We start from the raw sequence: 22,972 nt of genomic DNA on the forward strand, positions 1-22,972 counted from the left end.
AAAGTCATGAGAGCTTATGCTCAAAGTAGACAATATCGTACCATTGTGGAAAGTCGTGTTCGTCTAACTTGGTATCAAAATTATGCCCTAAACTTAGTCATGCCAATAGATTGGTAAATTCTCAAATGTCAAACAAAGGAGACTCGATTAACTATGCCCATGAGTTAGTTAGCAAGTATCGACCAACATATATCAATTCTATGAACTTTTTTACTAATTGGGTTGAATCCAACAGTCTGTTCTTCAAAAAATTATTCAATGAGGTCACTATAATATCGATCTAAAGTTATAGTTGTCCCATTCTAAAGGATTTTACAAATTTAAGTGTATTTGTTCGTAAGAAGATTGTTTGAAACAATTAATTTCTTTCTTTTTGAGAATAGACATTGTGGAGTTGATGAAGAAAGCAGAGACGATAAAGGCGACCGGAGGGAAACGATGCAGCAAAACGAGTAGCCAATCATCAAAAGTGAGAAAGAACGACGGATCTCTGTTCGTCGGAGCATTTTGCCAATCCAACGTCGGCGATGTCACGCCCAATGTTCTTGGAGCCTTTTGCACCGATTCCGGCAAGCCCTGCGATTTCAATCGCTCCTCTTGCCATGGCAGTGATCTTCTATGCGTGGGTCGTGGGCCTGGGTAAGCTACGTACAATCATTTCTTTCTTTTGAATCAATGAAGGTTGTGCACGTCAAGTGTTTGTGAAAATGCCACACAGGTTTCCAGATGAAATTCTAAGCACGAAGATCATTGGGGAGAGGCAGTTCTTGAAAGCGGTTGATTTGTTCACAACAGCAACGGAGAGGCTAACTGGGGAGATTGATTTTCGACATGTGTATCTGAATTTCACGGATATTGAAGTGGAATTGGGTGGGGATAATGTTGTCAGGACATGTCCAGCTGCTCTTGGCCCTGGTTTTGCTGCTGGAACTACGGATGGCCCCGGTGTGTTCGGCTTTCAACAGGGTGATACTCAGGTCAGTACTATGCGTAATGGGCTGAATCTTTGCCTTTTTCTTTTGTCATCCTTGGAAATTTTTTGACTTTGTTGCAGATCAATAAGTTGTGGAAGAAGTTGCGAGATTCATTGAGGAAACCCAGTGAGTTTCAGGTTGGGTGTCAGAAGCCGAAGACGGTGTTGTTGGACACGGGCGAGATGTTCGAACCTTATGCTTGGGCGGTATGAAAGAAATAGCAGCTTCAATCAAACATTTTTGTTTGCTTGGCTTCATTAAGTTTATAACCACCTATCCATTCCTTGCATCACATCGTGTCAACTTATCATTTATTAGTCCAAACAATATATCACACGTGTTAGGATCGCACAACTCAAACACTCTATTTAGATGAACACAAAAAATAAGAGAGAGAACATGTAAGGAGAGGATATATAGTTCAGTTTACTATATATAGTCGTCTATAATACTGTGAGATCCCACCTCGGTTGGAGAGGAGAACGAAACATTCCTTATAAGGGTGTGGAAACCTCTCCCTAACTGACTCGTTTTAAAACCTTGAGGGGAAGCCTTTGAAGGGGAAGCTCAAAGAAGACAATATCTGCTAACGGTAAGTTTGAGCTATTACAAATAGTATAAAGCCAAACATTGGGAGGTGTGCCAGTGATGATGCTAAGCCCCCAAGGGGGTGGATTGTGAGATCTCACATCGGTTAGAGAGGGAAACGAAACATTTATTATAAAGGTTTGGAGACCTCTCCCTAATAGACGGGTTTTAAAACCTTGAGGAGAAGCCCATAAGAAAAAACCCAAAGAGGACAATATTTGCTAGCGGTGAGATTGGGTATATACTCCAAGCACTGCCTACGGTTTATATAGTGCAAAAATCCATGGATGTGGTGTGCAAAAATGCTTATTGTAATTGATTGCTAACTTTGACGGGTGAATCTGCAGCCAGCAATTCTTCCAATTCAAATTCTCAGGCTAGGAAAACTGATCATACTCTCAGTACCAGGAGGTACAAATAGAAAACAAAGACCCTATCAATTCAAGTTTTTCACTCAGTGTAACATTATTAACCCTTTGTTTTGCAGAGTTCACAACAATGGCGGGGCGACGACTAAGGGAAGCAGTAAAGGAAACTCTGATTAGCAATGGAAATGGAGAGTTTGATGATGATACCCACGTTGTGATTGCAGGGCTTACAAATGCATACTCCCAATATGTCGCTACTTTAGAAGAGTATGAACAACAACGATATGAAGTAAGCACTTGGAAGGCTAGTTTTTGTCTTACAATTCTTCCTAAGGCTGGTTTTTGTTTCATTACATGTTCCCATGTTATCTTCAGGCTGCCTCAACTCTCTATGGACCACACACTCTATCAGCATATATTCAAGAGTTCAAGAAACTAGCAATAGCAATAGCCAAAGGTGAAAAGATTGCCAAGCCAATCGTCTCACCGCCAGACCTTTCCTCCGTCCAACTCCGATTTGTATCAGACCCTTTCATAGAATCTCCACCAAACGGTGTCAACTTTGGAGACATTCAACAAGACATCAAATTACCAAAAGTTGGTTGGTTCAAAAGAGGGAGCAAACAGAAACCAACTGCCAGATTTTGGAGTGCAAACCCGAGATTCGATCTCTTGACCGAAGGGACCTATGCTGTGGTTGAAAGGCTAGAGAAACGGCGATGGACACCGGTTTATGATGACGATGATTTCTCCTTGGTTTTTAAATGGGCATTAGACAACAACACATTCACCAACAGCTTAGCGACTATCGAATGGGACATCCCAATAGACGCCAACCCAGGTGTGTATCGGTTACGACACTTCGGTTCATCAAAGAGTGCAATAAACTCAACCAACATATATTTCACTGGGGCTTCTAGTGCATTTGCAGTGTTCTAAAGAAACATTAAGCTTTACCACAAATGGAGTTTGGAATAGTGTTAGTTTGGGGAGAAACAAGGCAGGAGATTGCTTCATTTGATCATCCAGATCACACTCCTAAGGCATTGGCCTTCACTTAGCAAATTGAAAGCTTTGTTGATGTCTTCAAAGCCAATTTCATGTGAGATAAATAAATTCAGTTACAGTATCTGTCAAGTTCACATATTCCAAAATGAATTGCACAGTGTAGAGGAACTCATGTATATCAAAAACCAACAAAAAAGCCATGAATTTTGTCATATCTTATCGTAATCTCCTTAGTAAAATACGTTTTAGAAATTAGATTAGAACATTTTGACGTGGTTTATGTACCAATTTAGAATAAAGGCTAAATCATACAAAATCTTTAAATTTCAGGTAATGTTTTACTTGTACCCTTAAACTTTGAAAAGTTTCATTTTTACTCTAATAATTTTGAAAATTAATCCAAACTCCAATGTCTCAAGTTGAATGACATCTTGATACCTAGAGTCTCGATTGGATGAGATTGTAGATAAAGTCGAAGGAATTGATGTGGTGAACGCTCAACTAGACTTGTTTTTTGTGTAAGAATTACAAATGAAGGTTGAGAACCTATAGAACAAAGCTACAAGACTTATTGGCTTTGAGGACAGCTCTATGAACTTTATTGTTCACATAGAGTAGTGCGTTCAAGAGTTATAGCTTCTAAAAAAAGTTCTCGAACAAGAGTTTCTCATTTCATGAGTTTCATGCCACTATGAAAAAATTTCAAAGAAGTATATTGGCCAGTTTAGAAATATAACTTTGAACAATATTTCTAAATCATGAACATAGCAATGAAGCAATCAAAGATAATCCTATTGACGATGCATCTTATTAATGATGCAAAGGTATGGTTGAGATATCGATATAGAGATATTCAATATAGTTAGGCCCACTATAGATATATGGGACAAGCTAAAACAAGAACTTTGGTCCCATTTTTCCTTGAGAATGTCATAACTCAGCCAGATGCAAAGTTTTAGAGCCAAAACCCATTAGAAAAATTGGAGACTACATGAAGCAGTTCATTGAGTTCATATTAGACATTTGCAATATGAGAGAAAACCTAATTTAAATGAACAATGTTCAAGACCTCAACACAACTTATGTTATTACTGAAAGGTAGTTTTATCTCAACAATGACCAACCCTAAGACCATAGAAGAAACCAAAGACTCTTCTAGCAGCTGCAAACAAGTTTGACAGATTAAGTTCCCTCAAAGTGAGGGAGAGAGATACAGCATTAGCAGAGGAGGCAAAAGATCCCTACCAGAGAAATAGAGGTTCATGGAAAAAATCGAACCAAATGATTACAACTTAGGGACCCTGTCCAGCTTCTTGGATAAGGGAGTTCAACGAGTTCATAAATGCTTTCACAAAGTAGCACTTGAAGCACTATAAAGCCTCAATAGCCACTAACCCCAAGAATGAGGTAGGAATTATTGAGATAAGGACTTTGACAGAGGAAGTCAATGAGAGTTCTTAAATGATGGGGGCATGGGTTCACACCACAAATAAAGCAGGGGAGTGAAGGACCTATAAGAGAGTCTTCTTGTGCACGTAGAAGCTCATATCAATGCCCAAAAATACCATGATTGAATCTAGTGTGAATCACAATTTTACGATAAAAGCATGTACGTGTTACTTATCGTCAAATATTTTTTTATCAATAGTAGAGAGCTTAGTACTTCTGGGAACTAGATTTATAGTTCGAATACTATCAAACGTGTTATGCATAAAGAAACAAATCCAAGACAACATATGTTGCTCCTTATGGGGCTCTTGAGTTCCTTGTCTATCCATTGGCCGGATCAATGCCTCAACCACCCTCCACACTTTGATGAACCCAAAATTCCACATATGTCTAGTAGTGGTCTACTTGGAACATATATTAGTTAACCATAGTGAAAATTCGGTATATTTATACCTAGTTTTTCAAAATTTAAGGGAGACATAGGTATATGTGAAGAGAGAGGTGCCCATTTACTAAAACACATAGACTTTCCGCTTAATGTGGAAAATGTCAATCCAATCCAAGAGGGGAGAGTATCAATCTTTTCTACAAGATTCTAGTGTTTTTATGTGTCGAGATCGAAATAAAAATTTCAATGTCTTTTGAATCTCTCAAATCAAATCATAGTTCAAACTGAGAAGTTATAACAGAAAACAAAATTTATATTTCGTTCTTATGTCTTCGCCTCATTTACAATTCAGAGAATTTCTTCTGGTCAGAACGTGCTTCAACCAACGTTCACAAGTTCGGTCGCGGTTCTTACTTTAATCATTCACATGTCATGCCAACTTAGCCATCAAGTTGCTCAAGCGGGTTCCTTGCCTTTTGGTCCCTTCCTCTCCCAAACGAGGAAAGGCTTCACCTATACACTTCTTTTTCTAAAACGTAAATCTTCTCTTTTATTTGTTTTCCAAATTTGTCAATGACAATGTCCTTTAATTCTCTCCTTTCTTTCTCATCACCCACGAATTTTCTACCCCTCAAAGCTCTCTCTTTCTCTCTTTCTCATGAATCCTGCCATACGTTTGACTTTCTTTTCTTTCCATTAAAAAAAGAAGGCCAAACCTTCAGCCACATATCACTTAACCCAACACATGCACCCTCAGCCACACATTCTAGATTTTACAGTTGAGACTTGGATATGAAAAGATTTGTACTTACATATATCTCATTGGGGCTTCTAGTGCATTTGAAGTGTTCTAAAGAAACATTAAACTTTAATACAAATGGGGATGGTAAGAGTGGAAGTTGCTTGAGTAACAAGGCAGGAGGTTGCTTCATTTGGTCATCCAGATCACACACCTAAGGCATTGCCCTTCACTTAGCAAATTGAAAGCTTTGTTGATTTCTTCAAAGCCAACCTCGTGTGAGATAAATAAATCCAATTGTAGTTTCTGCCAGGTTTTACATATTCTAGAATACATAAAATTGCACCATGCAAAGAATTTTGCATAAAAAAAAAAGGTGGAAGATAGTTGAGGTACTACTACTTATATTTTGACCACATCTTTTTTTATGTCACATTTATTTTATGGGTTTCATTACAAAACTTGATCTCTATAATAATTAGTTCCCTTAATTTGGACTCGACTTTACTTGATTTCTATCATTTTAAAAGTTTAATTCGGTTCTTAATTTAATAAATGAGATTATAGCACTTGATAGTTAGATTAGGTAGCAATAAATGATAAATGTTGATGCAATATTATGAACACACAAGATAAAGAGGAAAAGGTGGGGCAAAGTTACCTTATCTAGGTACCATTGAATGAGTGTGGGAATGTCTGATTTGGGCTTCAGTCCACCATATATGCATCCTATCACCGTTTTCCCTTGAGAAATAACATCTATAGATTTGAGACCCAAAACTGAAACTGAGTCCTCCACACCAAATAAAATTGTTTTCCCCCGACCCTAAAGTCATTAACGCAAAAGAAATTAATGTTAACTATTAGTTAGAGAAGACAAATAAATGATTATTAAGCTAACATGACCAAGTGTGAATAAATCAATTTGGTTAAGTCATTATGTATCTAAATTAAATGTCAGAGGGTTAAATTTCTACTCTCACACTGTTAAAACTAAAAAAACACTGGAAACCAACTATAATGATCCATGTAAGGGAACGATTACCTTTCTGCAGCATGCAAATGCTTCCTTGATTAAGGAACTTAGTCCAACGCATTCAAAGCAATAGTCTGCACCGCCATCCGTCATCTCAATAATTACCTGCACATCAAATCAAGGTTGAATTTGAAAGTTTTAACAACTGCAAGAACCTCCACATGTTAAACTCCTTTCTCTCTCTCTTTTGGAGCTTTGGAGGGTGATCTAATGTTAAGGAGATGATGCACAATACTCGAGATTCAACCACAGGAGAGATTGAGCCAATATAAGAGGGTTCATATCAGGTTATCAGAGTACTCTGACCTGACACAAATGCTTTGGCCAATCGGGAAGGAAAACTACTCCATCATCTATGGGGTGCAAAGTGTCACAACCATACAAAGAAGAGAGTAGGTTGTGATCCCCATGTGTACATCCGACCACATGAGGACTAAGTCAAAAGGTGACATGCGAGTGACGCCCATCTGACCACATAAAGGCCGAGACAGACAAGTGTCGTGATGCGATTAAGGAGGACGGTGCATCATCTAACACACCAAGAAGAGACTGCATTAAAGCTAAGTTGAGACATAAACAAGATTGGAGGCAACAATAGTGACGAGAGTGTCAAAGACGGGCTCGAAGAGGATCGAATAGAGCCCTAGACCATAACCTCAAAAATCAGATTTTTGACATAAGTTTCGATATGCGACTCTAGAGTTAAATCGTCTATATGAAAGATGAAATCTCGCCAAATCTGGTGTCAATCAGACACCCGATGGACACTCCACGAGGCCATATGACCCTTCGCCAAACTCGCGTCTACTTCAACCAAATAAAAAATGCCTCAAAATGTAATATAGGGGAAGGCATGGTGTCGACTCTCTATCACCCCTAGGTCCTGTGGCCTAAGTGAGCTATCTCATGGCACATACGTGTGTCATGATGTGGACAAACATTGCAAAACGAGCATCTTAGGTGTCTTCCTTTAGAGTGGATTTTTTTAGGACAGTGTCGGACAACACAGGTGTGCTGACATTGCATCCCTACCCTTGAATCGGAGGTCAGTATATGGGGCTGCTTCGGTACATATCCGTAAATGACTCGGCATGGACACAAGAGGGTTCCTGCCTTGATAGTACTTGAATGGATGGAAAGTTGACTCATGAGTCAATTCTCGATAAGCATTCTCAAGCAAGCAGCGAAGGCTAATGACGTCTTGAAACTTGGGATGACATCATGAAGCGTGGGCCGTGTTGCTGAGAATCATGATGATGAGATGAGACGCAACATGGCATGTAAAAGACTTTGGCCTAGAGTAGAGGCAATGTCGAGCCACCTGACTTGGCCCAAGATAGAGGCAAGTCAGCTAAAGTCACAAGCAAGTGAACATCACTCACAAGCAGTGTGGATGGCCGAACAAGTTTAGTTTTTGCATGAGTTGTGTTCGATTGATGAAGGAGAACCTCGCCTAAAGTCCGACAAAGTCGCAAAGCTGAGGGAAAAATAGTAATGGGGCTTGAGTTCCCCTTAAGATTTATCATGTGTGTCAAAATCATGACACCGCACGGTTGAAAATGTATGACCGTGATGCAAAGTACCTAAAAAACTATTATCACTAAGTTACTTTGTTGTCATTCCTAAAAAATTGGTAGGTTGTCTATTAAATGACTAGTATGAATGCACAATCCTGCTTTCTAGAACATAGTATTACTTTTTACTATAGTTGAATACTTCTGAAAGTGGGTATAAGAAAGCAAACGACAGAACGACAGAAAACTAGACGTTGGTCAAGGCTAAGCCCAAATCCACTTCTTCGTCTCCGCTAAACAATGATTGAAGCTACATTATGATCATGATGATCATGAAGACAAAAGCCAAATCTAGACCAACAAGCCTAATCAAAATCGAAGTCCAAAATTTGGGGACAACCTTGGGTCAGACTAAAATCATGCATCAAAGCTCGTCATAGGGGATAGGATGAAAAAAATAAACAATGAATCCGGCATGGATAGAAGATTTGAGAGGTAATTGACATACTTTATGTTAGTTTTGTTATTTTCATATTAAAAAAACTAAGTTGGTTATATAAAGAGATATTTCATCTGTTTAATACATGTTTTCAAAACTCTCTAAGATCATAAATTTTGTAGTTCTTACCTGGCTCACAGATTTATCCCCAATGCTTCTAGAATTAACGAACTCTGTGACTCCACACTCTTTTGCTGCATTGAAGAAGAAAAAATCAGCACCAAAAAAAACTGTGGAAACTCATCATAAACTCAATGCTTATAATAGACTGTAGCATATATAAATCCATTTTTCTTGTTACTAACCTTCTTTTTCAACCAAGGATAAATTTTTGGCCATATATTTTTGTCATTTGACGAATAATTAAGTGTAAATAGTTGAAATTTGACCCTTGACTTGTTAAAAAAATTTAAAGGTTAAATGAGAAAAAATAAAAGTTAAACATGTAAGATACTTGCCCATTGTTAATTTATCTGGGTTGATATCGATCCCAATAATCCTTGCTGCTCCACATATTCTTGCTCCTTGAGCAACCTGAATGCGAAACAATCCTTACTTGGCCATGAAGCTTTTCAAGAAGCCTTTGAAGTGAATAATGAAATTCTTACTGCTAAGCCTACGGTCCCCAGTCCAAAAATGGCAACAGTAGATCCCTTTTCCACATTTGCTGTTCTCCAAGCAGCACCCACCCCTGTAACCAAATGTGTAACAATCAATAACTTTTTGAGGTTTGAGTACCACACAATTAAATTGCATCGTTTCGTTTAAAAATGAATGAAGTACGTAAGTTCAATCCACAAAATGTTCAAAATCAAACAAAAAACATATATATGCAAACCCAATAATAGAAACATTTCAGCCGAATGAAATCATGTATGTAATAAGGTATTAGAACTCGATATCTAAACATTCAAACATTCAAATACAACTGGTATGTATCTAATATGCCCAATAAAAGGTCTTACTTTGGCTGCAAAATTGCCTCCATGTAATTGAAAATGTTTGAAAACAAATAAAAACTTAACTAAAAAATAATATTTACTGTATCACTAGTTTCATTCAGATTCAAGAGATCACTAAATGTAGGATTCTTCCGATTCTTACAAGTAACAAGAAGGAAGATGCATATTGTTGGTATACATAAAAACTATCAATTCAATTAAGTATTTCTCAACCATACTTGCATATCCTCATGATTCCTCTCATATTGATATGATCTCGTTGCATGGCATTGCCCTGCATCCCCGACAACATAGTCATGCTACCTATTTATCTTGAATTATTTTTATAGAGTGAAGACTATTTCCACAAACTAAGATGGATTATTTCAGCATGCACCTTCATTCACATACATCCTATTAAAATTCTCCAAAAATCACCCAACATATGATTACTCTAAGACAAGTAAGCTAAACTTTGAAGTTATTATGATTGCATAAAAAAATAAAAAAAAAATAAAAAAAATAAAAAAGAAGAGCACATTATTGGTATAAATAGTAATTATTAGTTCTTTTAAACATTTTTCAACCATACTTGCATATCTTCGAGATTTCTCTCGTTTGAATGCTTTCTAATTCATTCATGTACCCTTCTTATATTTGGACATTACTAAATTTATCTCACTCATTTAATAGTAGGCAAAAAAACAAAATTTCTCCTCATAACTTTAGAAGAGTATAATGTAACTTTCATTTTAGTGGGAATCTTTTTTACTCGAAACTAAGTTCACTCGGTCACAACCTTAACTAAGTTTGAATTTAGCTCTAATATTTTTTAGTACAGTAAATGTGAGGGTGGAGGAACAAAGCTTCAACTTAAAGAATGAAATGATGCATTGTCCACTAAAGTTATATTCAAATTAACGAACTCTAAAGTTAAATAAGTGATATGAAAGTATACTTTTTATAAACATACTAAAAAATATATTCATGTGTCAACCAATAACGGCACAAACTTTAAAATATTCAAAATATAGAGCAATTCATAAGTGTTAAAAAACTTGGCCATGAAAATAGTTTGACATAGCTACAAAATCAAGAAAATAAAAATAAATAAATAAAAACCCATAACCCAAGCAAGAAAATGTAAAATAAATTAAAAAAAATAAGTAAAAATCTAAAAAAATAAATAATAGTTTTATTCAGCCATAAAAATGTTTTCAACAACGCAAGATATAATATTACGTGCATGTTTGGATTAGCTTTCTAAGTACATAAAATAGTATTTTTTAAGTGTAAAAATAATATTCTTAAACCGTAGAAAATCAATTCAAATAGACCCTATAATTAAAGTTGATTCAATGAATAAAAATAATACGTTAGAACTACCTGTCGATACGCCACAGCCAAGGAGGCATGCCTTGTCGGGAGAGATGAGAATAGGATCAAGCTTAATGAGGTGAGTAACATCCACCACAGTGTACTCGCTGAAACTTGACACAAACATAAAATGATGCAAAACCTCTCCACTAAGATCAGTGAACCTACTCGTCCCACATCGAGGCATTCCTTGAGAGAGTTTGTAAGGATGTTCAGAGCAAATATTGCTCTTATTTGATGCACAATCTCTACACTCTCCACACTCAGCCAGGAACGTTGGGATCACAATATCTCCTTGCTTTACTTCACTCACTTGGTCTCCTACACTCTCAACCTCTCTGCAACACCAAATAGGTCAAACGATAAGCAAAATTGTAAATGGAGCCTGGATATTAACAACCATAAGGCTCTAGTAAGACTATCCAAAAAGCAGCTTAAACACTCTAGTATGTAAACAAGAATGGTTGAATTCCTCGTCGTAGATTGACCCTTATTGCCTTAGAGAGAAGAACCAAATGGTGAAACATTCTTTTGTCACTTCCTTCAAATTTTTACAATGCTTTGATATTGATGTTCCGCAAATGAGGCATACATCTGTATCTATGATTTTTTTTTTTTTTTTTTCCTAAACAAGCAACAACCATTGCTACAGACATGAATCTTCTTGTACTTCGTTCCAAGAGAACACAATGTCAACAACTCAGTGAAATTTTTATTGCTTCGTCCACACTTCCAAATTATTTAGTTTCAGTATAATAATTTCTCGACATCAACTAGTAGTTCCTCAAAATTTTCTAATTTTTCATCAAAATAATAGCACGCAACCTCAAACATCCTTATTGTGTCATCAACATTGTCACTCGCTCAAAACTTCTTTTGCACACTGGTAGGCAATTTTCATTGTTTGTCTTGAATGGTAATGATTCACCATGAAAATCCACGTCTTATAGCTTTGATTGATAAAATAACAAATATGTATCTCTCACTACATTCACATTTTAAGAATTGACATTCACATGCTTCGAACATGGACAAAATGGCTCCCTCCTACGTTTCTTTAAGCTTTTCAAAACTTTCATAGTAATCTCATTTTAGTTTCTAAACTTTCAATGGATTTTTTTTTATAAAGCTACTTATAAGGTTATATCTACAATTTGTTTCTTGAGTTTTTATGATTTTTTTATTAAAAAATAATAATAAATATAATCATAATAAAATTTTAGAAACAAAAACTTCAAAATAAACCACAAAAATTGTTACATTATGCTTTGATAATTAGATTGGAAAATAGAAATACAAATGATAGTACATATGCTAGATATTAAAAAAAACAAATCAGAGAAAATGGAGGCTTTGTGACTTACCCAACAGCTTCGTGGCCCAAAATTCTTGGAACAATCCCCGGAGGATCCTAGTGACATTTGAATATTCGTAGGTCAACCATAGTTAACCAATTGAACTTTGTTCTTTTCTAAAAAAATAAAATTAAAAATCTCGTTCTTAAATGAAAAAAAGCGAATAAATTAACGATCAATTAAATCTCTGATTTTTGTTATTCTTCGAAAATCATGACAGTGACATTGGAACATAACTAATTCGAGCTTTTTTGTGTTGTGTGACGGTGAGATTAGAACATAAATGTGAAACCAAGTAAATGAGGGATACATGAATGAACCAAAACCATATCTGAATGAGAGCGATACTGAGGATAGAATGACTAAGAAAGGTTTAAAAAAAAATTGAAAACCACTACCTATACCAACAACGTGCACTTTCTTTTTTGGTGGCTTAATCATAGGAACTCCATGGTTAAGCGTGCTTTATTTGGAACAGTTTTGTGTTAAGTGACCTTCTAGGAATTTTCCTAGGATGCATGTGAGTGGGGACAAAGCATCCTAAAAGGACTCACGTTGGTTTATGGGAATAATTTTCACTTTTAAAAAGCGAGCAGTAGGTAACGCGACCATGTCGCAGGGGATGCAAGGGAATGCTGGGGCCATCAGTTGTCGAATTCGAATTTCGAATCCTGAGCATGGGTATTTACAAATGGTATCAAAGTGATACCTCTCTCATCAAGATGTGGTTCAGGGACCAACCAAGGCAGAAGCCGGTGGGCATGTGACACTCGAGTAAAGGAAGGGTACACAAATAAACCGAGACTACATCCGAATGAGAGCGATCCTGAGGATAGGATGACTAAGAAAAGCTTAAAATAATTGAAAGTCACTACCTATACCAACAACATGCACTTTACTTTTTAGTGGCTCAATCATAACCAAAGTTAAGCGTGCTTTACTTGGAGCATATGTTGGGTGACCTCATAGGAATTTTCTTGGGATGCATGTGAGTGAGGATAAAGCATGCTGGAAGACTCGAGTTGGTCTGTGGGGATAGTCTTCACTCTTAAAAAGCGAGCAGTAGGTAATGTGACCATGTCGCAAGAGATGCAGGGGAATGTTGGTGTCATCAAGTGTCAAATCTGCATTCTGAATCTTAGGCATGGATCGTAACAATAAATGAGAAAGATCATACAACTAAACCCAAAAAAAGAAGTCCTCTCTACTAAGAAATTCGAGTCTTAGATATCAATGAGCCAAAAATCAAAGCCATCATGTACCCTTTTATGGCAAGGTGTGAGTGGGGCTTTGTCATAATTCACAATGGTAATAATTCGTCGGGGCCTCTAATAAGCTTGTTGAGGCTGATTTTCCTTTCTTGGATTGGGTTGGGATCGCCATGACACATAGCCCATGTTTCCACAGCCATGGAACAATCTTACGAAGACTCCGGTGGGAGTTGATCTTCATCGTTAGTCTCCTCAACAAATAGGGTTTCGCCCTCCTCGATAATTGGGTATTCATTTATGGCCAAAGGTAAATATTATGTCGTACATTTGATCTCAATACAAATAGGAAAATGTTGTTTATCAAAGCTCCTTTCATCTGCAAAGAAAATTGGGGGGATGGTGGATTGTGGTGAAGACCAATAAAGGGAGAGATGGGTTGAGGTAGAGTCAGAGTACGGGCTGGATAGTTAATCCTTTAACGTAGTGTGTTAGGTGGAAAGGAAATGGGTAAAAAGGGTGGAAGATTTGGGAAAAGGCTGGTGTGTTATGGGAGTTCAACATCACATTTTAATGTTCAAGAGGCTCAAAATATGATTCAAATCACATTTTAATTCTACAATAATCTTTAATTCAAACTTCAATCACACTTCACGAGTTCAAAATCAAACTTTAATCACCCAATAGACTCAAAACCACAATTCACACTTTAATCACATAATAAGTTTCAAACCAAATTTTAATCACACAAATAAGATCCAAATCAAAACTTTAATCACACACGATAGACTTAAAATGAAACTTTAATCAAACAAATAGGCTCAAAATCACACTTTGGTCACACATTAAGCTTAAACACAAATTTAAATCAGACAAAAAAAACTCCAAATTAAACGTTAAACGCATAGAATAGGCTCAAAATATAATTTTAAACGCTCAATTGACTCCATATACCAAATTTAATCACAAAAACAAGCTCAGAATTACACTTTAATCACACAAAAAGCCTCAAATCAAACATTAACGACATACATGGCCTCCAAATCACACTTCAAACAAATAAGTAGGCTCCAAATCACATTTTGAACACGTAATAGACTCGAAATCACGATACAATCACAGAAGTAGGCTCAAAATCAAACTTGAATCCCACAATAAGTCCCAAATCAAACATTAATCAGATAAATAGCCTTCAAATCACACTTAAACCACACAAATGAGCTTAAAAAAAACCACAAAACATTGGGAGAAAGGAACCTTCATCTTCCAGTATTTGACATCGGTGTGACAGAGAGAAGTGCAAATGATCCGTATCCGAACCTCATAGGCCATCGGCGGAGCTACCAATATCTCCTCCATCACCAGCGCCTCCCCAGCCTTCTGGCACACCGCCGCTAACAAAAATTCAAGTTTCAAAAACACAACATAAATTACGAAACAGAGAAGATGATGTAGTAAGGAACTTCATACCTCTGCACCGGATCGGCTTACCGCCGTTCGCCATCGACGATTTATGCTCCATAAGTGAGAGGATAAGAACAATCGCAGTCGGGTACGGCTTTCCTCCTCACCTGAACCCCTCCCTTCAAGAATTACCGGTGAAATTAAAGGGTATTGACTTTTGTAATCATTTGGTTATACACTACAAAAATTTTATTTATATATCGTTGAAGTATAAAGTTTCTCCGTAATCTTTCAATATTGAAAAACTGAATATCTTATCAAAGTCAAACACCGAGCGATGTGCCAGCGAGAACGTTGAACCCTAAGAGGGATCTATTCATATCTAAGTTTTGATATTGGTATTAAAGTCAGACACCGAGCGGTGTGTCAGTGAGGACGTTAGACTCTAAGAGAGATCTATCCATATATAAGATTCAACATTCGTATCAGAGCCAGACACCGAGCGGTGTGTTAGCGAAAACGTTGGACTCCAAGATGGATCTATCCATATCTAAGATTTGACATGGGTATCAGAGCTATACACTGAGCGTTGTGTCGGCGAGGATGTTGGACTCCAAGAGGGATCTATCCATATCTAAGATTCGACATGGGTATCAGAGCTAGACACCGAGCGGTGTGTCAGCGAGGACGTTGGACTCCAAGAGGAATCTATCCATATCTAAGATTCGACATGGGTATCAGAGCTAGACATCGAGCGGTGTGTCAGCGAGGACGTTGGACTCCAAGAGGAATCTATCCATATATAAGATTCGACATTGGTATCAAAGCCAGACACCGAGCGGTGTGTCAGCGAGGACGTTGGACCCCAAGAGGAATCTATTCATATTTAAGATTCGACATTGGTATCAGAGCCAGACACCGAGCGATGTGTTAGTGAGGACGTTGGACTCCAAGAGGAATTTAGCGTGTTAGTGAGGACGTTGGACTCCAAGAGAGATCTATCCATATCTAAGATTCAACATTGGTATCAGAGCTAGACATCGAGCGGTGTGTCAGCAAGGACGTTGGACTCCAAGAGGGATCTATCCACATCTAAGATTCGACATCGATATCAGAGCCAGACTTCGAGCGATGTGCTAGTGAAGACGTTGGACTCCAAGAGGGATCTATCCATATATAAGATTCGACATTGGTATCAGAGCCAGACACCGAGCGGTGTGTCAGCGAGGACGTTGGACCCCAAGAGGTTAAATTGTTTGATCCGACATTGATTGGAGGGGGAACGAAGCATTTCCTAACAAATACATTTTAAAAACTTTGAGAGGGAAAACTCAGAAGAGAAAACCATTCCAATTTTTTTTTTTTATTTTAATCCTATCTTTAAAATTTATTCTCATATGTATTTAAATTTGGTTAATCCTATCTCCATATTTATTCTCGTATATGTTTAAAATTTATTTGCTAAAACAATATATAATTAGTTAAATTGTCAAAAATTTTGCAGAGTGACAATAAAAATATAGTTACATTAACTCATGCTCCATTAAAGATAAGTCGAGCTCGAGCTTCGGTTATCCTTTGATAGGTTACAAACGTTAGATTGACTTATTAGAATATTAATTCTCGAATTGATAGACAGAGAATATATATATATATATATATATTTTAAAATAGGAAAATAATAATTTTTTTTTAAAAAAAATAGGAAAAGTAATTGAATGTAATATTTTATTAATGGAAGATTTAAAAATTTTGAGGGGGAGGAAAACCAGAATGAATCCTAAATTTGTAATAAATTCCAACAATTTAAATCTATTTTTATTAGTTATTCCTAAAAAATAGGATTTAGTTTCATTATTTTGTAAAAGAGAGGGTTTGAAATTGGTATAAATTATGTATTTTGAAATCGCCATTTTTCATTGAGCTCTCTAAACATCTGTCTGGAAGGACGACACACAGCAGTTGCCGGAAAACTTCTCCCCCAGCTCCGCCATGGAAGATACGGCGCCGCCACCCACCACCGGACTTCAACCTATCCGTTGTAAAGGTATTTCTTCACATATTTTCTTCGATTATATATATATATATATATATATATATATATATACACATTATAAGTTATTTTAAAACGACTATATCTAACACGAAGGAGACGACCATAGTGGACTTGACATTTATAAGAGACAATATCGACTAGCAGTAGATTGAGCTTTTATAACTTTTACAAATGGTATCAGAGCTAGACACTAGGTTTGTGTAAAAATTGCTCCCTATATTTGTAACGAGTAATATCTACTAGTGTTGGATTTGGGCTTTTATAAATGGTATCCCATTGGACGATGTGTGTAAACCCTTCACTAGCCAACCGGATAATATCTAATGAAAATTGTCAGGAAGATTTGGTTCCTGAATCAAAGATTTAGGAATACTTTTACATTCCGAATCATATTGGTACATACTCTCACGTGGGTGTTAGTATTATTGATTCATGTATGAGAATTAGTATTGGTATGTTTATATAAGCGTAAATTTTTAGTCTTTTTATTTAATTTATATTTGTGGGGTAAGTAGGATCGATCTTACTTTCGCTTCCGCTACAAATTTGTCAGCTGCTGTGTGTCGGAAAGCGGGGGAGGCACTAGTGATGGAGGAAATAATGGTGGCGCCGCCAATGGCTCATGAAGTTAGGATTAGGATAATATGCACCTCTTTGTGTTACAGTGACATTACCGTCTGGAAGATGAAGGTTTCTCCTTTCCTCATTTTAACCCTTCTTCTACCAATAAAATGAACTAATTTTTTTTTTTTTTTTCATATTCCATTTCTGAAGGATCCTCCTGGGATTGTTCCTAGAATTCTTGGCCACGAAGCCATCGGGTGAGTTATCAATTCCATACGTAACATTTTCATTTCGGTTCGAACTTCAAACGAGAAAAAATTTGGGTGGATTTGATTTACTTGATCAGGGTTCGGTTCAATTTTTTAAAAAACTGAAAAATTTGGGTTGTTTTTTACTATGCCGGAGTCTCGACTCCTTTTCTTTTGGAGTCCTTTGTTCGAGGATTTATCAATCTATTGACATGGCTCAATTTTTTTAAAAACTGAAAAATTTGGGTTGTTTTTTACTATGCCGGAGGCTTGACTCCTTTTCTTTTGGAGTCTTTTGTTCGAGGATTTATCAATCTATTGGCATAACTAAGTTTAGGGTATGGCTCTGATACCAGTTAGATAAGCTCTGATACCAGTTAGATAAACACGACTCTCCACAATGGTATGATATTGTCCACTTTAAGCATTAGCTAGTTCTCATGGCTTTGCTTTGAGGCCTTTTGGTTTGTAAACATTACTCAAATTACTCGAGTCACCAACCTAATCAATCTAAAATTTTGGATTAATCCAATCTTCGAAAAAATTTGGTCTAAAAATACTTTTTTTAGTCTCCGAATGAATACTAAGAACGAAATCATTACTAAACGAGGCGGATCAAATGTGGTTGTTTGATGTTGCAGGGTGGTTGAGAGTGTAGGGGAGGATGTGAATGAAGTTAAGGAAGGAGATACAGTAATCCCAACATTCATGGCTGACTGTGGGGACTGTAAAGATTGCTTGTCAAATAAGAGCAATTTATGTTCAAAGTTGCCTTTCAGTGTGTCTCCTGGACTGCCCCGATGTGGGACAAGCAGATTCACAGATCTGAATGGAGAGGTTATTCATCACTTTCTGTTTGTTTCAAGTTTCAGTGAATACACCGTGGTAGATGTCGCCAATGTAACCAAAGTTGATCCTGCTATCCCTCCAAATAGGGCATGCCTCCTCAGCTGTGGGGTATCAACAGGTCACCTTCTTACTCCATTATTCGTGATCATTATTTGGTAACGGTTTTGTTTTTAGTGGTAGGCTCGGTCTCGTGCATAATGGGTTCTCAACCTTTGTAACAGTCTAAGTCCACCACTTTTTTTTTTTTTTTTTTTTTTTTTGGGCTTCCCCTCAGTTTTTAAAATCTATCTCCTAAGTATAGATTTACATACCAAGAATGATTCGTTCTCCCCCCTAATCGATGTAGGATCTCACAATCCATTTCACTTCGGAGCCCAACGTCCTCGCTCACACTCATTCCCCTCTCCAATCGATATGGGATCTCACAATAGAGGGGAACGACATCGATTGGAGAGGAAAATGAGGGATCTCACAGTTCACCCCCTTCAAGGCCGAGTATCTTTGCTAGCACTCGTTCCCCTCTCCAATCGATGTGAGATCTCACATTAGAGAGGGCAACGACATCGATTGGAGAGGGAAATGAGGATCTCACAATCTACCATCTTTGAAGCCCAGCATCCTTGTTGGCACTCGTTCCCTCTACAATGATGTCATTCCCCTCTCCCATGGATGAGATCTCACAATCCACCCCCTTCGAGGCCTAGCATCCTTGTTGGCACTCGTTTCCTCTCCAATCGATGTGGAATCTCACAATAGAGAGAGGAACGACATCGAAGAGGGAAACGAGGGAACTCACAATTCACCTCCTTCGGGACTCAGCATCCTCGCTAGCACTCGTTCCCCTCTCCAATCGATGAGAGATCTCACAATAGAGAGGGGAACAACATTGATTGGAGAGGGAAACGAGTGCCAGCGAGGACATTGGACCCCAAAGGGGTGAAACGTGAGATCCCACGTCGGTTGGGGAAGAGAACGAACCATTGTTTATAAGGGTTATAAGTGTGAAAAGGAAAGCCTTAACGATTTACAAGATGGTTAAATATTTGGGTTTCAGGGGTTGGTGCAGCATGGAAAACAGCAAATGTGGAGAAGGGATCCACCGTTGCCATATTTGGAATAGGGTCCATTGGTTTAGCTGTATGCTTTTCTTCCCTTTACTATAGACTTTGTTTGAATAAGACTTGACCATGGGAGGCTGTGTTAACGGTTCATGGTTCATGATTGTTGCTACAGGTCGCTGAAGGAGCAAGACTATGTGGAGCAGCCAGGATTATTGGGATAGATGTCAACCAAGATAAATTTGAAATTGGCAAGTATTTATAAATATTATTTTCGAAAACGAATACTCGTGTTTGACGTTCCTTTACGATGTTCATTTCTTGATATGCAGCGAAACAGTTCGGAGTCACTGAGTTTGTCAATTCTAGAAGCCTAGGCGATAAATCAGTAAGCCAGGTATGCAAATTACGTAGGAGCTTAAATATGATTCGGTTGGAGAGGAGAACAAAGCATTCCTTGTAAGGGTGTGGAAACCTCTCTCTCGTAGACGTTTTAAAACTACATAATTTTAAAACTACATAAGGCTGATAACAATATGTAACGGACAATATCTACTAGTGGTGGGCTTGGGCTTGGGCTGTTACAACTAATATTAGAGACAGGGTTTGTTATCATTTCGAATTAAACGATCCATTAATCCAACTGACAGAGGATTATAAATGGATCCCTTTTTTGGATTTACTGGAGATTGGGAATCGATGGACTTTCCATAGGACCCATTTTACTGACGGGGTTTACCACCACTTTAGCTACTTTAGCGGCTTGGCCAGTTACTCGAGATTCCCGATTATTTCGAGCGATGTGCCAATGAGGAGAACAAAACATTCCTTATAAGGGTGTGGAAACCTCTCTCTCGTAGACACGTTTTAAAACTGTGAGGCTGACAGTGATACATAACGGGCTAAAGCAGACAATGTCTACTAGCGGTGGACTTAGGCTTTTACAATTGGTATCATAGCCAAACACCGAGCGGTGTGCCACCGAGGAGAACAAAACATTCCTTATAAGGGTGTGGAAACCTCTCTCTCGTAGACACGTTTTAAGACTATGAGGCTTCCTTATAAGGGTGTGGAAACCTCTCTCTCGTAGACACGTTTTAAAACCGTGAGGCTGACGGCGATACGTAACGGGTTAAAGCAGACAATGTCTACTAGTGGTGGGTTTGAACTATTACAAATGGTATCAAAGCTAGACACCAAGTAGTGTGCCAACGAGGACGCTAGACCCCTAAGAAAAGCGGATTGTGAGATCACACATCGGTTAACGAACTATATCTACTAGTGGTGAGTCAAACGTATATAATTTAAGTTCGTGTTCATGTTGAGCAGGTGATTAATGAAATGACGGGTGGGGGAGCAGACTATTGCTTTGAATGTGTTGGGTTGCCTTCCTTAGTTCAAGAGGCATATGCATGTTGCAGACAGGTCCTCCCAAACTTTTTGTTTGCATTTTGGTCTTTTCTTTGACAAACTAAACATGTTGTAATTATTTGAGTTCAGGGTTGGGGAAAAACGGTCGTGTTAGGAGTGCACAAACCAGGATCGGTATTGAGTTTTGACTCGTTGGATGTTCTTCATACGGGAAAGACTCTTGTAGGATCATTGTTTGGAGGATTAAAGCCAAAATCTGATATTCCTGTTCTCCTTCAATGGTACACTGATAAGGTAATCTACTGGTTCTGAACTATATATGTGATATCCCACATTGGTTGTGGAGGAGAACAAAACACCCTTTGTAAGGGTGTGAAACCTTCCCCTAACAGATGCGTTTTAAAGCTCAAAGAGGACAGTATTTGCTAGCGGTGGGTTTCGTTACAAATGGTATTAGAGCCAGACCGGACCAGCCTTCTCGCTGCTCCCTGGGGGTGGACTTGGTAGGGGTCCCACATCGACTAGAGAAAGGGACGAGTGACGCTGGGCCCTGAATTGGGTGGATTGTGATGTTCCATTAGTTGGGTAGGAGAACAAAACACCATTTGACTCTGGTCCTGAAGGGGGGTGGGGAGGAGAACAAAACACCCTTATAAGGACCCTGGACCCTAAAGGGGGTAGATTGTGATACCCTAAAGGGGGTAGATTGTGATACCCTAAAGGGGGTAGATTGTGATACCCTAAAGGGGTAGATTGTGATACCCTAAAGGGGTAGATTGTGATACCCTAAAGGGGTAGATTGTGATGTCCCACATTGGTTGGGGTGGATTGAACAAAACACCCTTTATAAGGCCTTTATAAGGACGTTAGCCCTGAAAGGGGTGGATTGAACAAAACACCCTTTATAAGGACGTTAGCCCTAAAAGGGGTCGATTGTGATGTCCCATATTGGTTGGGGAGGAGAACAAAACACCCTTTATAAGGACGTTAGGCCTTGGAGGGGGTCGATTGTGATGTCTCACATTGGTTGGGGAGGAGAACAAAACACCCTTATAAGGATGCTGGACCCTAAAGGGGGGTAGATTGTGATGTGATGTCTCACATTGGTTGGGGAGGAGAACAAAACACCCTTATAAGGATGCTGGACCCTAAAGGGGGGTAGATTGTGATGTCCCACATTGGTTGGGGTGGATTGAACAAAACACCCTTTATAAGGACGTTAGCCTTGAAAGGGGTGGATTGAACAAAACACCCTTTATAAGGACGTTAGGCCCTGGAGGGGGTCGATTGTGATGTCTCACATTGGTTGGGGAGGAGAACAAAATACCCTTCCCCTAGGGTGTGGAAACCTTCCCGTAGCAAACGGCTTTTAAAGCCTTGAAGGGAAGCTCGAAATCCAACTATTTTAAAGCCTTTAAATCCTTAAGAATAATATCTGCTAGCGGTGGGCTTGACCCGTTACAACGTAGAAATCCAACTATTTTACTGATTTGAGATTGTTTTTGTTCCTCAGAAACTTGAGCTCGATAAATTTGTGACCCAAGAAATGGGTTTTGAAGACATCAACAAAGCTTTCACTTTGCTCATTGAAGGAAAGTGTTTGAGATGTGTGATGTGGATGAACAAATGAGCTGCCACCAGCGGTCGATGATTTGTTATACCCTAACACACAAGAGAGTGATCATATTATACCTTAACACGCAAGAGAGTGATCATATTATACCTTAACACACAGAGAGTGATCATACTGTATTTATTGACTCGAATGGTATAATAATAAGAAAACGAGACTTCTATTTGCTAGTACGATGCATGGTCTTATTAGTGGCTTGACGGTATTTTCGTTCAAGTGATTCAATATTGATGAGCCTAAAAAAAACATCGATCATTCAAAGTTTTAAAACGCGTCTACTTGTAAAGAATCCTTCGCCACCCCCTTGGGGGCCTAATGTTCTTGGCACACTGTCCGGTGTTGGCT

General features: G+C 38.2%; 3 protein-coding genes across 5 annotated transcripts; 2 read left to right on the forward strand and 1 right to left on the reverse strand.

The window, feature by feature from the left end:
- Positions 1–278: 278 nt before the first annotated feature.
- LOC111805508 (alcohol dehydrogenase-like 7) lies at positions 279–15,076 on the reverse strand. 3 transcript variants are annotated; one of them, XM_023690612.2, is made up of 10 exons: positions 14,915–15,076; positions 14,702–14,838; positions 12,246–12,292; positions 10,891–11,219; positions 9,172–9,254; positions 9,022–9,097; positions 8,693–8,757; positions 6,560–6,655; positions 6,176–6,340; positions 279–1,257 (listed from the first exon to the last, which is right to left on the reverse strand). In XM_023690612.2, exons 1-10 carry the CDS (start codon positions 14,964–14,966, stop codon positions 1,201–1,203), a joined length of 1,107 nt encoding a protein of 368 aa, XP_023546380.2. In that variant the 5' UTR covers positions 14,967–15,076; the 3' UTR covers positions 279–1,200. The 3 variants fall into 3 exon arrangements, with proteins under 3 accessions (XP_023546380.2, XP_086984319.1, XP_023546379.1); XM_087128193.1 differs by lacking the exon at positions 279–1,257 and adding an exon at positions 2,920–3,060; XM_023690611.2 differs by lacking the exon at positions 279–1,257 and adding an exon at positions 5,190–5,820.
- Positions 708–3,152, forward strand: LOC111805506 (neutral ceramidase 2-like). The gene is made up of 5 exons (XM_023690609.2): positions 708–977; positions 1,055–1,180; positions 1,910–1,973; positions 2,050–2,219; positions 2,306–3,152. The coding sequence occupies exons 1-5, from the start codon at positions 708–710 to the stop codon at positions 2,867–2,869; spliced, it is 1,194 nt and encodes a 397-aa protein (XP_023546377.2). The 3' UTR covers positions 2,870–3,152.
- A 1,679-nt stretch (positions 15,077–16,755) lies between the features above and the next one.
- On the forward strand, positions 16,756–22,800 carry LOC111805544 (alcohol dehydrogenase-like 7). Its single transcript, XM_087128192.1, has 10 exons — positions 16,756–16,895; positions 17,458–17,594; positions 17,679–17,725; positions 18,358–18,683; positions 19,620–19,702; positions 19,799–19,874; positions 19,956–20,020; positions 20,953–21,048; positions 21,124–21,288; positions 22,508–22,800. Exons 1-10 carry the CDS (start codon positions 16,841–16,843, stop codon positions 22,622–22,624), a joined length of 1,167 nt encoding a protein of 388 aa, XP_086984318.1. The 5' UTR covers positions 16,756–16,840; the 3' UTR covers positions 22,625–22,800.
- The last annotated feature ends 172 nt before the right edge of the window (positions 22,801–22,972 follow it).

The sequence above is a fragment of the Cucurbita pepo genome, chromosome 11, assembly GCF_057944985.1.
Source record: "Cucurbita pepo subsp. pepo isolate OVF chromosome 11, ASM5794498v1, whole genome shotgun sequence".
NCBI classification, from domain to species: Eukaryota; Viridiplantae; Streptophyta; class Magnoliopsida; order Cucurbitales; family Cucurbitaceae; genus Cucurbita; species Cucurbita pepo.

Excerpts from the sequence above, each read along its gene's own strand:
- LOC111805506 (XM_023690609.2), top strand. The coding sequence starts at position 708 with ATGCCACACAGGTTTCCAGATGAAATTCTAAGCACGAAGATCATTGGG. Across the intron at positions 978-1,054 it reads TTCAACAGGGTGATACTCAG|ATCAATAAGTTGTGGAAGAA; the intron begins GTCAGTACTATG and ends ACTTTGTTGCAG. Across the intron at positions 1,181-1,909 it reads TCGAACCTTATGCTTGGGCG|CCAGCAATTCTTCCAATTCA; the intron begins GTATGAAAGAAA and ends GTGAATCTGCAG.
- LOC111805508 (XM_023690611.2), bottom strand. The coding sequence starts at position 14,966 with ATGGAGCATAAATCGTCGATGGCGAACGGCGGTAAGCCGATCCGGTGC. Across the intron at positions 12,293-14,701 it reads TCAAATACTGGAAGATGAAG|GATCCTCCGGGGATTGTTCC; the intron begins GTTCCTTTCTCC and ends AAATGTCACTAG. Across the intron at positions 11,220-12,245 it reads TTGGGCCACGAAGCTGTTGG|AGAGGTTGAGAGTGTAGGAG; the intron begins GTAAGTCACAAA and ends TTGGTGTTGCAG.
- LOC111805544 (XM_087128192.1), top strand. The coding sequence starts at position 16,841 with ATGGAAGATACGGCGCCGCCACCCACCACCGGACTTCAACCTATCCGT. Across the intron at positions 16,896-17,457 it reads TCAACCTATCCGTTGTAAAG|CTGCTGTGTGTCGGAAAGCG; the intron begins GTATTTCTTCAC and ends CAAATTTGTCAG. Across the intron at positions 21,289-22,507 it reads TTCAATGGTACACTGATAAG|AAACTTGAGCTCGATAAATT; the intron begins GTAATCTACTGG and ends TTTGTTCCTCAG.